Raw genomic sequence first — 12,854 nt, 5'->3', positions numbered from 1 at the left:
CACACACATATGCATGATATATGTGATAAAAATACCATACATACAGTAAAGGGGTTCAGCCCATATCTGAGCAGTCCTGGCAATGGGTATATCGTACGAACAAAACTCACCTGTATATCAGCACAGAAGAAGAAGGGGTGAGTACGCACCCCAAATCCTATATCTCCGCCACCTTGAAGCAGGCGGTCAATCAGGCTGTCCGTTTGTTGATCAGGCAACTCTTAATACCGATGGTGATGCAACTCCCCTGTACTGCCCTATGGAAGCTGGCTATCCTTGACCACAAATCCAGCGGTCTGCTGGTGGTCTGTTGCCAGTCTCGTAATACGGTGGTCAGACCTCCAAGCTCACCACACTCAGACCGCCACCCCGATACAAGGTCCAAAGGACTGCCAAACTTGTAATAAGGCCCTAAGTCATTAACATATTTTAGGTAACACATTCCTAAGATTCTGTAGAAATATGTAGAACAAAAACAATTCATTAGCTTCTCAATAGGTTTCAGAATGCATAACCTCAGGAAGGAGGTAATTTAAGTTTTTTTTAATTCCTTAATACATTCATGGAATTGCTTAGCATAAAAACTGTCAAATTTCTCTTTACATTCAAAGGAACAGTGAAGAATTGCCTCCTTATTTAGCACCATCATTCAATTAATTGCATTAATTATTTAAAAATATATTTAATAGCAGAAGCAATGATTACAGAGCAACTTTTGAAATTAAATTTAAAAAGAAATATAAATTGATTTGTGCACCATTCACCATGTCTTGCTTTCATAGAGCTATCAACGACCCACGCCAGTCTTTGTCGCTATCCTTTCAAACTTCATTTATATTTTTCACACAAAGAATGAATGCCTTGATAAAAGGTGCACATTGTTCTATATATCTGTCAATTAAGCATATGAATATGCATGTGCTACACACTTGAATAGTATACATATTTGCATGAAAATTGTTTTGTTCTTTTTATTTTACAGGCACTTACCTGAACAGTAAGATGTCCGAGTATTTAAATTCATTATTAAGGGTCGTTTCCTGAAATATTTCATGTATCTGTAAAGTTGTATAAAATATTTTAATATGTTATGAGCATTGTATGTGCGCAGTGCAAATCAATATAGAACATTAATTGAATAAAACATTAATTTATGCTTTATTAAACTTTTATAAATAATTAATGAGTATTGAAAGATAAAAGTGCCCTGTTAGATGATTTTTAAAGAATTGCGTTTTCTTTGAATCAATCAGTCAACCTATCTTAGGAGCACCTATGAATTGTTTCACGTTATACTAATTGGAATTGAAACCAAAAATGTTATTTACATTGAAGTGCATTAGCCTCGTGTTGGGGAAACTTCGCGAGCGCACACTAGCGGGTCACGGACGCTGATGGAGTTTTCCTACTTGGGACATGATTACCTCCTCCCTCCCCCTTTTATTTGCATCTACTTGAATGCAGGGTGAGCAGTGTGCCGCGGAAATTGGGCTTGCGTGCCAGGTACTCTCTGCGTGTTCTGCAACGGAGGCCCCTAATGCTGCACTCTAGGAGATAATGTCATATTTCCGGACAGGCAGTGGTTATGAGCAGGTCGGTTCACAAAAAGCTGGAAAGAAAGAGGTTCGACTAAGGAAATGTACTAAGAACGCAGCTTTCAGGTTAAAGAAAATAACTGAGGGGAAGGGACGTTTTAAGGATTTTGGGGGCCCTGGGTCAAATGTATTTAGGGGCCACTGTTCAAACAGCTCTGATTTTATGATCCCGTTTCAGCTCTTTCATGCCCTCTTTCATCAAATTCTAAATGTGTGTACATCTGATTTTCCGGGATAGTGATGTGTGTTTTCAGTATTGTAACACAGCAGCAGCTTACTAATATTACTGCAAATAATTTCTGTCCCACCTTCCCACTCTTCATACGTGAGGTCCTGTATTCATCTAAGATAAACTTTTTATATGGATGTTGCATGAAATATAAATATATTTTGTCTGCAAAATGTCTGTAAGAGACTCGCACAGTAAAAATAAATGATAGAAAAATGCTATTTAGAACAATCTGTTTAAAAATCATTCAGGGTCTTCAGGACAATACTCTTTGCAGAACATAGCTGGCTCTATCAGGGGCCCTTTACAAGGCTGGGGCCCTGGGCCACAGCCCACTTTGCCCATGCCTTAAAACGTCTCTGCTGAGGGGAGACCTTCTGGCCAGCCAATAAACTCTCAGGCACCTCGGGAAAGGAAAGAAAAAGGCCCGCACCCAGCCAAAGGTTAATTATTTTCCTAATACATTTTACAGACTCACGATGTTGCCGGATATTCCCGTCTACTGAGGGGGAGAATGCCATGAGGTATAGAATGGAAGGCACAATCCTGGTGCACCGTAAGTAAACAATGGAGACATCTAACCTTTGCAGCAAGTGCATAAGGCAGTATGGAAATCAGAGCTACCCTTCAGAACTAGCCACAGTTATCCCTTAGTGATAGGTTTGAGGCTTTTGCTGAGCCAGTAGGGGCTGAGGAGTCCGGCCTGGAGAGGAGCTGCAAAGGAGCCCTGAGTTTATGCTTGGTGGGTCTGAGGCATGCGCTACACATGTCACCACATATTCTGAGAGGTCAATAGCTTCAATCTTGCTCGGTTTGAGGACCAAGATGAAGACCAGGTTTCCAATCTCAGAGACTAACCAGATAGCTATCCAAGCCTCATGCCAGGTTTTGAGCCAGAACGTGGATGAGGTAGCTGAATGTATCAGAGTGTATGGAGGAGGCGGTTACCCTGGCAAAATCCTATATTTTGAAGAATGGCACAGGTATTGATATAGTGATAAAACTAAATCAAGCAATGAGGGAAGACATGGAAATGGCAGATAATAATGCTCAAACAAATACTATTCAAATTCTCACTATGCCAGAGGAAGAGGAAAAGGAGGATTGAAGGGCTTCATTATATCTCTCCTTAAGGATTCATATCTTAAGGGCAGTACTGAAGTAAATCCGAAGCTTTAGATACAGTGAGTTCTTAAGGACCCCTTTAGCAGCCCTAAGAGGCATATGCACTCAAAAATGGTCCCTTAACCAGTCATGGGTACACCTTTACCATTAGGTCAGATGTATGTTAAGCCACAGAAAAACACCAGTGGGAACTGGGAAGAAGACTCTAGGAATTTAATAATCTGGGTGCCAGGGCCCAATGTAAATTTTCAGCCATGACCAGCTTATTGCGGAACAACCATATGCCTAATTACCAGGGAGTGAAGGATTTTTATGATCTGACCGGAAGCCAGGGCATAAGGGCTGGAGGAGAGATTTGAGGGGTTGTTCGGATGGGAGAACATTAAGCATAGTTTTTTCAACTTGGGACCTTCATCATAGCGTCCATCAGGCCCGGACTGGCTGTAGCGGGCACCGGGCAATCCCCTTATGCGCCGCACGGGTGGGGGCTGGTTTTGGGCCTCTGGGGGCCGATTTTGTTACAGGGCCGTTTTTGCAGCATAGCTACAAAATCGCCCCTGTAACAAAATCGGCCGAAAACCGGCCCTGGCAAAGAGCTCGGCGGCACCCCAACCCCAGGAGGGGGGGAGGGGGCCGGCCGAGCACCTTGCCAGGGCCGGTTTTGGTCCCCAGTATGGCCCTGGCGTCCATAGGGCATTGAACAATGACAGGTAGTGTAGGGGGGTTTCCACGCTGGGGTTAGGGGTGGGGCACTGTGGGGGAGTAAGTTGAAGAAAAATAAATTAAATCTTAGTTCTATTGTTCACCATGTACGTGTGCAATAAATGGGGAAAAGGCTCAGCATCTGTCTAAATGAAAATAAGGGCAAGGTTCGGGAGGTCAATGGTCCGAATAATGGGTTTGGGTAAATAGATCAATAGATACATGGAACATAAATGGGCTTAGGTCTAGGAGGAGGCAGAATTTGGTGATGCAATACTTGCAAGTTAGTGAAGCTCATATAAAGATTTTGCAAGAGACCCATTTGACGGCAATAGAGAACAAGGCTATGATCTCAAAACAAAAATGGATGGGGCAGGGTGTGGTCTCCGACCAAGCCGAATGCTCAAAGGGGTGGTAAATAAAGTAAGGGAAAGGGTCAGTGTAGATTTGATGGGTTTTAAAATAGGCGGCTCGGACAGATGGGTGGTAGGGCAGATGAAGTGCCATAACTATAGCTTTCTATGTGCTGGCTTTTATGGCCCTAACCAGTCGATTCATCTTACCTTTCTACCCTGAAGTGGAGTGGAAGCTTCCAGAGGTACCAAAGTCTGGGAGGATATTTTTTCACACTATTTGATGGAAATCTTAATAGATACACCAGGAAGGATAGTTTTATTACTCCAAAGGCCCTGAAAAGTATGTTGCAGGATTTGGGGCTGATGGACATTTGACGGTGTAGAATGGGAAAGCAGAGAGGTTATACGTATCACAGTAAGAAGTACGGTCACTCCTTTAGGCTAGACTACTTCTTTGTGGACAATGCTATGGTGAAAGGACTTATGGAGTTCAAACTCCTGCCAGGGCACTTCTCTGATCAAACGGGAGGGTTCTTGATGGATTGCTAACCAAGCCTTCCTCTGGGCTACAGCCATTGGGCAGACTTTCGAGAAGCTCAGTCAGGCTTTCCTTATGGATAATATTGGGTTGCCACTCCCTAGCTATAGTTTGGGAAACTTAAAAAGCTTCTTTTGGGATCAGGCATCTGATAATAACAAGAGAACAAGAGAAGAGCTTAGGGCCCTCAAGCAAAAATTGCCCATTTGGAGGTGCTTTTACAAGTGCAGACCTCTAGGGTAGAGCAAGGGCAAACCATCAAGAGATTAGAGTAAGCACAAATAAGTAATGAAATCAAGTTTGAAGGAAAGATTTGGGAACAATGGCAGGGGAACTGTGGCAGGCTTTTTGAGTATGGGAAGAAAAGAGGGCATTACTGATATTGAAAGCAAGAGCAGAGAGAATCAGAAATACCGTTTAAGAATTGGTAGTCAGTTCCCAGGGAGAAGTCACTGAGTGGATAGATAAAATGAACGCCCATCCACTCACCTTATTTTCCTCTATGTATACAGAGATGTTAAAACCAGCTTTAGAGAAGCTCTGGAGATGGTTGAGAGAATCGGGACTGTCTGGTATTATGGATCAGGGGCGGATAGCATGTCCGAAGAATACATTCGGGAACACTTGAAAAGTGAAAACAACGGATGCCATCCCCTCTGAGCTGTATAAACTGCTAAAGAAGTCTGTTAGACCTGGTACCATTGGTGTGAGTTTCTCTTCCATTTTTTTCACTGCCTCCTCTGTTTTTGATCTGTTTTTGCTAGTTAGATGATTTGGGCACTGTGCCACAGCTATTTAGTGCCACAGTGTAAGTGCTGCCTATGTTAAATTGTTGTATTGATTAGTGACTATGATTGGCTTATTTGATTTACTTGTCAGACCTTAGTGCACCGTGTGAGCCCAGGGTCTGTAAATCAAATGCTGCAGGTGGGCTTGCAGCACTGATTGTGCCACCCACAGAAGCAGCTTGTAAAGTGTGTCCCACCCTGCCATTGCAGAGCCTGTGTGCAGTCTGTGACTACCATCTCGACTTGGCAAGTACACCCACTTGCCAGTCCCTAAACCTTCCCTTTTCTACATATCAAACACCCCTAAGGTAGGCCCTAGGGCAGGGTGCATTGTATGGAAGGTTTGGACATGCACTGATGGGTGTGGCATGTCCTAATAGTTAATTACTGCCATTTTCGTTTTTCACTATTACAATGCTATCTGTTCCCATAGGCCAGAATGGGCAGTTTGATTATAACATCTTATAATCCTAACTGACCCAGGGAACATGGTAGAGAGACAAATTTAGTATGCCTGATCTCAGAATGATAAAATACATCTTTTAGTAAAGTTCATTTAATTTCAAAATCTTTATTCGGTTATTCAAGCAGAAACAACCATAAAAGCACAAGGGTTAAACAAATAACAGTAAAACTTATTATACACATGATAAAAGTTCAAACCACATATAAAAACACATGATAAAATCAATAATCACAATTAAGCTAATATACTATTAATGACAGTAATAACAGTACTAAGTGATTAACCATCCATACTATTTCTGAATTTTAGGGCAGATTTTAAAAAGCCAATTACAAATAAGGTACTTTCGGGGTTTAACAATTGCAGGTAATACAGTGCTGGTCTAACCTGAGTAAAATTCAGTTTTTTTAAAAGGGGCTTTAGGTAAAACCTCCGAGGTAAATCGTAAAAAGGGCAAATAAATAAAAAGCGTACCAAATCCTGCGGAGACTTATTGTCGCAGCCGCAGGGAGGTAACACTTGGCCTCGGTGAGAACCCTTTGGAACGGTTAACATGTGGTGGAAATAATCCAGTCGGAACCTAACTAGCAGGTGTCGGTCAAAACCCGACATCGGCCAAGATAGATAGGGCTCCATGGAATATGTGGTCTTCAAGATAGCATGTTTTGGAACACTAGGTTTATTTAGTTCTACCTCTTCGCAATGCATACGTTGTGAGAGAGGAAAAGTTTTCCTCACAAACTCTACATCAGCGATCCTAATAGAGTTAGGGTTTAAAAAGATTTCTGGGCGCCCCATACCGAAGAAACAATCTTTCAAATATTTTAGCCATGGTATTTTAAGCATGTTATCCAGGGATAAGGCCTCTCTCAGGAGTAGAGGATTTAAAATCAAGTCTTTATTTAGCCAGCATTTTAACCAGCAGATTAGTGGCCGTAGTGCTAGAGTATCACTTATAAACGGGGTGCCAGTTTCTTCTTGCACTACAAAGTTGGATGTCCCCCTCGGGACCCCCAATAGTTGTTTTACAAATATTCTCTGCCACCGCAATGTCGGTAGCTGCCACATACCTCCAGAGTTCGCTACCATAGCTTCCTATTGCTACACTCTTTGCCTGATAGATCCTTAACAGTGCAGCGATAGGGCGTTTGCCCATTTTCTTTGCAAAAATAAAAAAAGCAGCGTTGGCCAGGGTTATCTCCCCCCTTTTTCTCTGCAGTGATTGGTTTCATTTTAACTGGTCGTCTAACATGACGCCCAGATATGAGAAATTTCTTGTTACAGGAACCTTCTCTTCGTTAACCCGAAATGAAAATGGCTTCTTATTACACTGCCCTACCTGCATTACAAAGGATTTGATGTTATTAATAGATAAGTCTCGGGCTTTCATAAAGCTATGAAAAGCATCTAGCAGGGTTTGAAGTCCTCTTGCGGTCCTAGCCAGTAAAACGGCGTCGTCCGCATATAATAGGACAGTCAAGCCCTTACGGCCAACATAGGGGTAATCAGCACCAGTATTTAATAAAAACTCCTCCAAGTCATTAATATATAAATTAAAAAGAAAGGGGGCCAAAATACAGCCCTGTTTAAAACCCCTGAGGACTTTAAAGTCCCTGGACACCTTAAGGTCCTGTGAGTACCTCACATTGGCCCTAGTATCCTGATGCAGGTCCACTAGGACGTTCACCAAATTAGGCTCCACCCCCATTGCACCCATGGCCTCCCAGAGCTTTCCCCAGTTAACGCAGTCGAAAGCCGAAGAGAGGTCCATGAATGCCATGTGGATGGTGCCCTGTCGCGCTAAGGTGTATTTACCTAGAACCATATATAGATTGAGGCACTGCGCTATTGTGGAGTGACCGGGCCGGAAGCCATATTGAATTTTGGAGATTACCCCGTGTTCTTCCGCCCAGGCTGTTAATCTATTCAAGATCACTCCACCCACTACCTTGACCACAGAGTCAATTAGGGATATCGGCCTATAACAGGATGTGCTGTTTCGGTCCCTTTTCTTGAGTACTGGTACTATCGTCGATGTCCCCCAAGATCTGGGACAGCCATGTTCTGCAGCTTCATTAAGCACTGCAGTAAGGACTGGCACCCATAGAAGTACCCTTGATTTAAATAAGTCAGGGGGCATTCCATCGGGGCCTGGCGCTTTATTGATTGATAACCCCCTAATGCCTTTTTCGACTTCACTATTTGAAAAGAGTGGTGGACTTACTCTTTGTTCACCTCTATCAAATTCTGACTGTGAATTATTACTGTAAAAAATAAGGCTAAAGTGGGAGACCCACTGCTTTTCGATGATATTCGTACCAACTGAGGTATCACCTACCGTGTCAAATAGGGGCTTGTTAATAATACCCCATAATTTTTCACTATTACCTAGGTTAATGGGATCTAACAGATCTTGCCAGATGTTATCCCTCACTTCTCCCTTGCGCTTTGCCAAAGCCTTTTTATAAGACAGTCGTGATGCCCTGATTAGTAAGGGGTCCCTAGGTTTTACTTTCGGAGCTGCCTTAAGGTCACATCCTGCCTTTGAGCAGGAGTGATCGAACCATTTGGGATCCCTACAAGCAGGGCCCGATGGTGGTACAATTAGCATTTTGCCTACTTTTGATACAATACCATTGAATGCAAGAAGGATGTCTGGGGGGAGAGAAACAGAGGACGCGCACAATGATAACTCTGTAGCACAAGATTTATGAATCTTGTCGTAAAGTTGGTCCGAGTTCCCCTTGGCCCATTTGAGGTGGCGCCTTCCATCGGTACATTTAAGGTCACCACAATTTGATTTCTTTCCCGTAGTTTTAAAAGGTTGCCACCCAGTAAAATACAGACAGGATTATGGTCACTGTATGCATTTTCCTGGATTTTAAAACCTAATATGGTTGTGTGAAGGCCACTAGAAAGTAAAATGTGGTCAATATAAGACCCCCCCGAGCAGCCCTTGTGTGTGAATGTGGGAACTAATTGATAGCTACTATCATCTACCAATGACATTGCAGAGATTAGGTCAAATTCGTTCAAGAATTTATTCAACACATCCCCCGTGCTAGAGTGCTCGAAGTGAAGGCCCCCCATCCTGTGACAGCCCAACAAACCTATTACAGTGGTTTTAGGATTCCCACAAGGATGTACATTGAAATCCCCCAAAATGAACACCCGGTGGGAGAAACTCGCACAGTGAAGCCTAACGAAGTTACCCAGGTCGACAAGTTTACTCCTCACTCTTGAGTTTACGGCATTATAAAAGTTGATAAAAGATACCTTTTCCTTCCCTCTTTGAACCAACACTACTTGAATGTTGGTATTATGGGTAGATATTGTTTTAACAGTAGAAAACAGGGCTAGGTCAATGTACACGGCCAATCCCCCTCTGGCTCTACCACTTCGTGACGGCTCTGCCGGTACAAAGAAACTTTTATAGCCTTCTATAAATATGTCACTCTCTACCAACCAGGTCTCTTGCAAGCAGATCACCGAAAAGGATTTTATAAAGGCCAACCAAGTTGGATCTGCCGCCTTTCCTGCCAATCCAGCAATATTCCAGGAAATGACGTTGTATGCCGAGACCTCAACCTCTGCTGGAAGCGGAGTCTGGGCTCCGACATACTCTCTATGGGGTCAACGTTATTGGCTACAGTACTAACCCTCATAGGTGATAGATGGGCACAAGATATTTGGCTGCTTAGTGCCTCAGTCACTTCCTCCTGTTGCACAATACTCCAAGTGTCAGACACTCCGGGAGAGATGTCACCTGGATTATGGAGTCAATCGACCATCTCTAGTCCGCTATACCTATTTTGTATGGGTATTTGACTGGATGTATATGGTTGCATTTGCCAGCCCCCGACCCCCCTCCCTTTTCCTCGGTGCCTTACTAGAGTCCAGTCCCCCTCCATGTCTGTATAATAGGGCACGGGGTAAAAATATGTCAAAGGGAGAGGTTGAATCGTTGACCCATTACTGTGGTATGGCCAGTTACAGATGTGTCCCACAGCACGAGGGTCCCTAAAGTTCACGAGCACACAGTCACCTTGTATATCTTTAGGCCTTTGCCCAACCCAGGGTACCCTACGCACTATCAGGATTTCACTGGAGACATTATGGGGAAGTGGTCTATTTCTATTGAGCCATTCCGCTGCCTTATTTTTCAGTGACATAAAGGACTCCCTGTTCGGGTTGCTTAACTCAGGAACCCCAGTTAGAACTACCATATAAGGGCCTGATTCTGGTGGTAAATCAAGTCTTAACTTCCCTGGGGTGCTGGATCAGGTACGACCCGGGGGATTTCACTAGGCTTTTCAGACTCCACCCCTGTAGTTAAGGGGGCTGGTAATAGCGTATGGTCATGCGAGTTAGCTATATTTACTTTTGCTAAAGGTGGTACTGAAGTTGAATCAGTAACAGGCGGCACACACCCCCCCTGTACAATATTCTGTTGGTCAGTACCCAAAGACAACCCGGGTGGATTTATGTTGTCCGCAATGTTGACTATTGTGTCCTCAATCTTGGCTAGCCGAAGCTCAATTTGTTGAAGTCTGTCTTCAAATGATTTAAAGGAGGACTTAAATAAAGAACCAAGCTTGGCGAGATTGAAATCCTCCGTTGGCAACGCTGTTCCATCAGGAATAGACACATCAGCAAAACATACTGGTGGTTATAAAGATTCAATTGTCTCAGAGTGATTCACAGTCACGGTGCCTGGGCCTGACGATGAAGAATTGCTGTTGCAAGCTTGTTTAGCAAGTTTGGGCTTTCTGCCTCCAGCTGCATCATTAGCTCCCCGCTTCCTCTTCCGTATCGCACCCTCAAGCCTCCCACGCAACTGTCTAGTGTTTATTCCCTCAGGTGAACTATAGTTAGACACTATAGACGTTTCTACAGCCAAGGATATTTGAAGCTGGTCAGGTAGAGAGGTAAATTCAGGAACTTGCGGGGGAGGGTTGTGTATAGTCACAGGGGTGTTTATGGTATTTACTTGGTGTTGTGGCTCAGGGATGCGGGCATTAGCAAGGTGTCCCATGGAGGATCTCTTCACTAAAGCGAGATCTTGGGAATCCCGTCGCTCCATTAAGATAATCCCCTGATCTATGACTGAATTTGCCCGAGTTATGAAATTGTCCAATGTCCCAGTTAGATTCCCCCTTGGATTCCCCCTCTTACTTCTGCTTTCGCAAGTGGACATCTTGCTGTACAGGTGAACAACCAAGCTGGTACTTACGATTTAAACTGACGTCCACAATGTACGAAACACCGAATGAAAGAGGGATGGCCCGGTCCGGTCTCCAACGGGCTTAAACGGGCCCACCCTTGGCCCGGGCTTCACCCGGTTGCTCCCGCGCATGACTCGCGGGGTGAGAGACGTTCCTCGGTTATCCCGCGCCTCCGGGCACTCTGATGGCGTCACTCGCGCGCCGTGGCCGCTAGGGCACCTGGGGATTGAAGTCCTTGCCCTCACGGAGGCAGCGCTGCAAGCCAGAGAAACCTGTTCCCTCACGGTGATTGAACAGACCCAGGAGTCGTTGACAACAGCAAGCCGTTCCCCTCACGGCAGGAAGTGAATGTCTGCGTCCCCAAACACTGGAAAAAGGGCTCCCGCTACAAGCAAACCCAGCCTCTGAGTAGTCACACGCAACTTGCGTTCTAGCAACTTGCCTTTCTTTACTATATTTGCTCAGTATTTGGCATGACACTCAGACTCACCGCTGTTGCCTTTTCACTGCCGTCTCTCCGTCCGAAAGCAATTGTAGCTTAAATCGTCTGCTCCGTTATTTCCAACGAAGCACAGCAAGCCTTGCACGGCGTTTTCTTAGCCGTTTTCCTCCGACGTCCACCCCGTCACCCGGTTGAAGCCTCCACGGCCAGGAAGCTGCCGCTCCCAGACCAGTCCAATCAGCCCCAGGTGTACGCAGTACAGCCGGAGGGCGCTGGAAAGGAGCGCCGCAACACAATAGACGCAGCCTCCGCCTTCAGCAAAGCCAGTAAGTGTCTCTCAGAAAGTATTCACGAAATACTCAACCAAGCGGTATCAGAAAACTTTCCCAGCCGGGATTCAATTCCAACTTCGCCGTGTAATTTTCTCGGGCCGGGCTGAAACGTTCGCTCTCCCAGTTAGGTCCTTTCAGTAAAGCGGCTTTTCAAACCCTTAATTAGCATATGTGCAAGTAAAGTTGGTTTTAACATTCTATGTTTGAAAACACCACTTTTAGAAAGTGAGTATTTTCTTACCTAACCATCCAGCCTGCCTTTGCTAACTTGTTTATTGTATGTCTGGCTTGGTGAGTGACAGGAGCTGGGATGGCTCCAGGAGCCAGGGGGAGTCAGCACAGGGCTGAATATACCTATCTGCATGAAGAGTGGTGAGAGGAGTAGTACCTGGGCCTGAATAGGACTGTGCCTGCCTTCCACAATGCTGGCCTCACCTCCTGTGGTGTGTCTGATGACCCTGGCCCACCCTGCCAAAGGAAAGAAGGAGTCATGTAAACAAAGTGCTCCAGGACTGCACAGAACTAGTTTGGACTAGGTACAGGACCTTCTGCCTTCAGAGAACATAGGATATTGCAATATAGCAATTGGGGCCCAGACCCCAGGACTTTAGATCACTTCTGGGAAAACAAGACAAACCTTTTCCAAGGAGAAAAACCAAGGAAGCAGCAGGAGTTTGGACTGCCCCTCTGCCAGTGTTCTGTTTGCTGGGGTGGCCTGCAGTGGTTTCTTTATTGCCAAGGAAAGTAGAAGGAACTTTTAAAACTTCCATTATCTTGCAGAATAAGCTTGCCTCCTGACCGAAGTCTCAGGGATACCAGACTTCACCCCTTCAATCAAATCAATCAATCAATCAATCAATCAATCAATCAATCAATCAATCAATCAATCAATCAATCAATCATTTGTAAAGTGCACTACATAACCGCGAGGGTCTCAAGGTGCTGGTGGGGGGGGGCGCTACTGGTCGAACAGCCAGGTCTTGGGTATCCTCTGAAGGTCAGCACATCTTGGGTCTGTCGTAGGCTCAATGGGAGGGTGTTCCATGTCTTGGCGGC

The 12,854-nt window shown here is 44.7% G+C and overlaps 1 protein-coding gene across 1 annotated transcript in view; it reads right to left on the bottom strand.

Annotated features, from left to right (window-relative positions):
- Nucleotides 1–12,854, bottom strand: part of TMPRSS15 (transmembrane serine protease 15) — a 1,377,509-nt gene that overhangs the window by 1,276,557 nt on the left and 88,098 nt on the right. The window contains exon 3 of the mRNA XM_086934040.1: nt 991–1,058. Within this exon, the coding sequence (XP_086790166.1) occupies nt 991–1,058 (68 nt within the window). The remainder of the gene's footprint in view (nt 1–990; nt 1,059–12,854) is intronic.

The sequence above is a fragment of the Lissotriton vulgaris genome, chromosome 8 (assembly GCF_964263255.1).
Source record: "Lissotriton vulgaris chromosome 8, aLisVul1.2, whole genome shotgun sequence".
NCBI lineage: Eukaryota > Metazoa > Chordata > Amphibia > Caudata > Salamandridae > Lissotriton > Lissotriton vulgaris.
The sequence above is the reverse complement of the archived record's forward strand: the minus strand, read 5'-3'. Positions and strand labels throughout refer to the sequence as shown.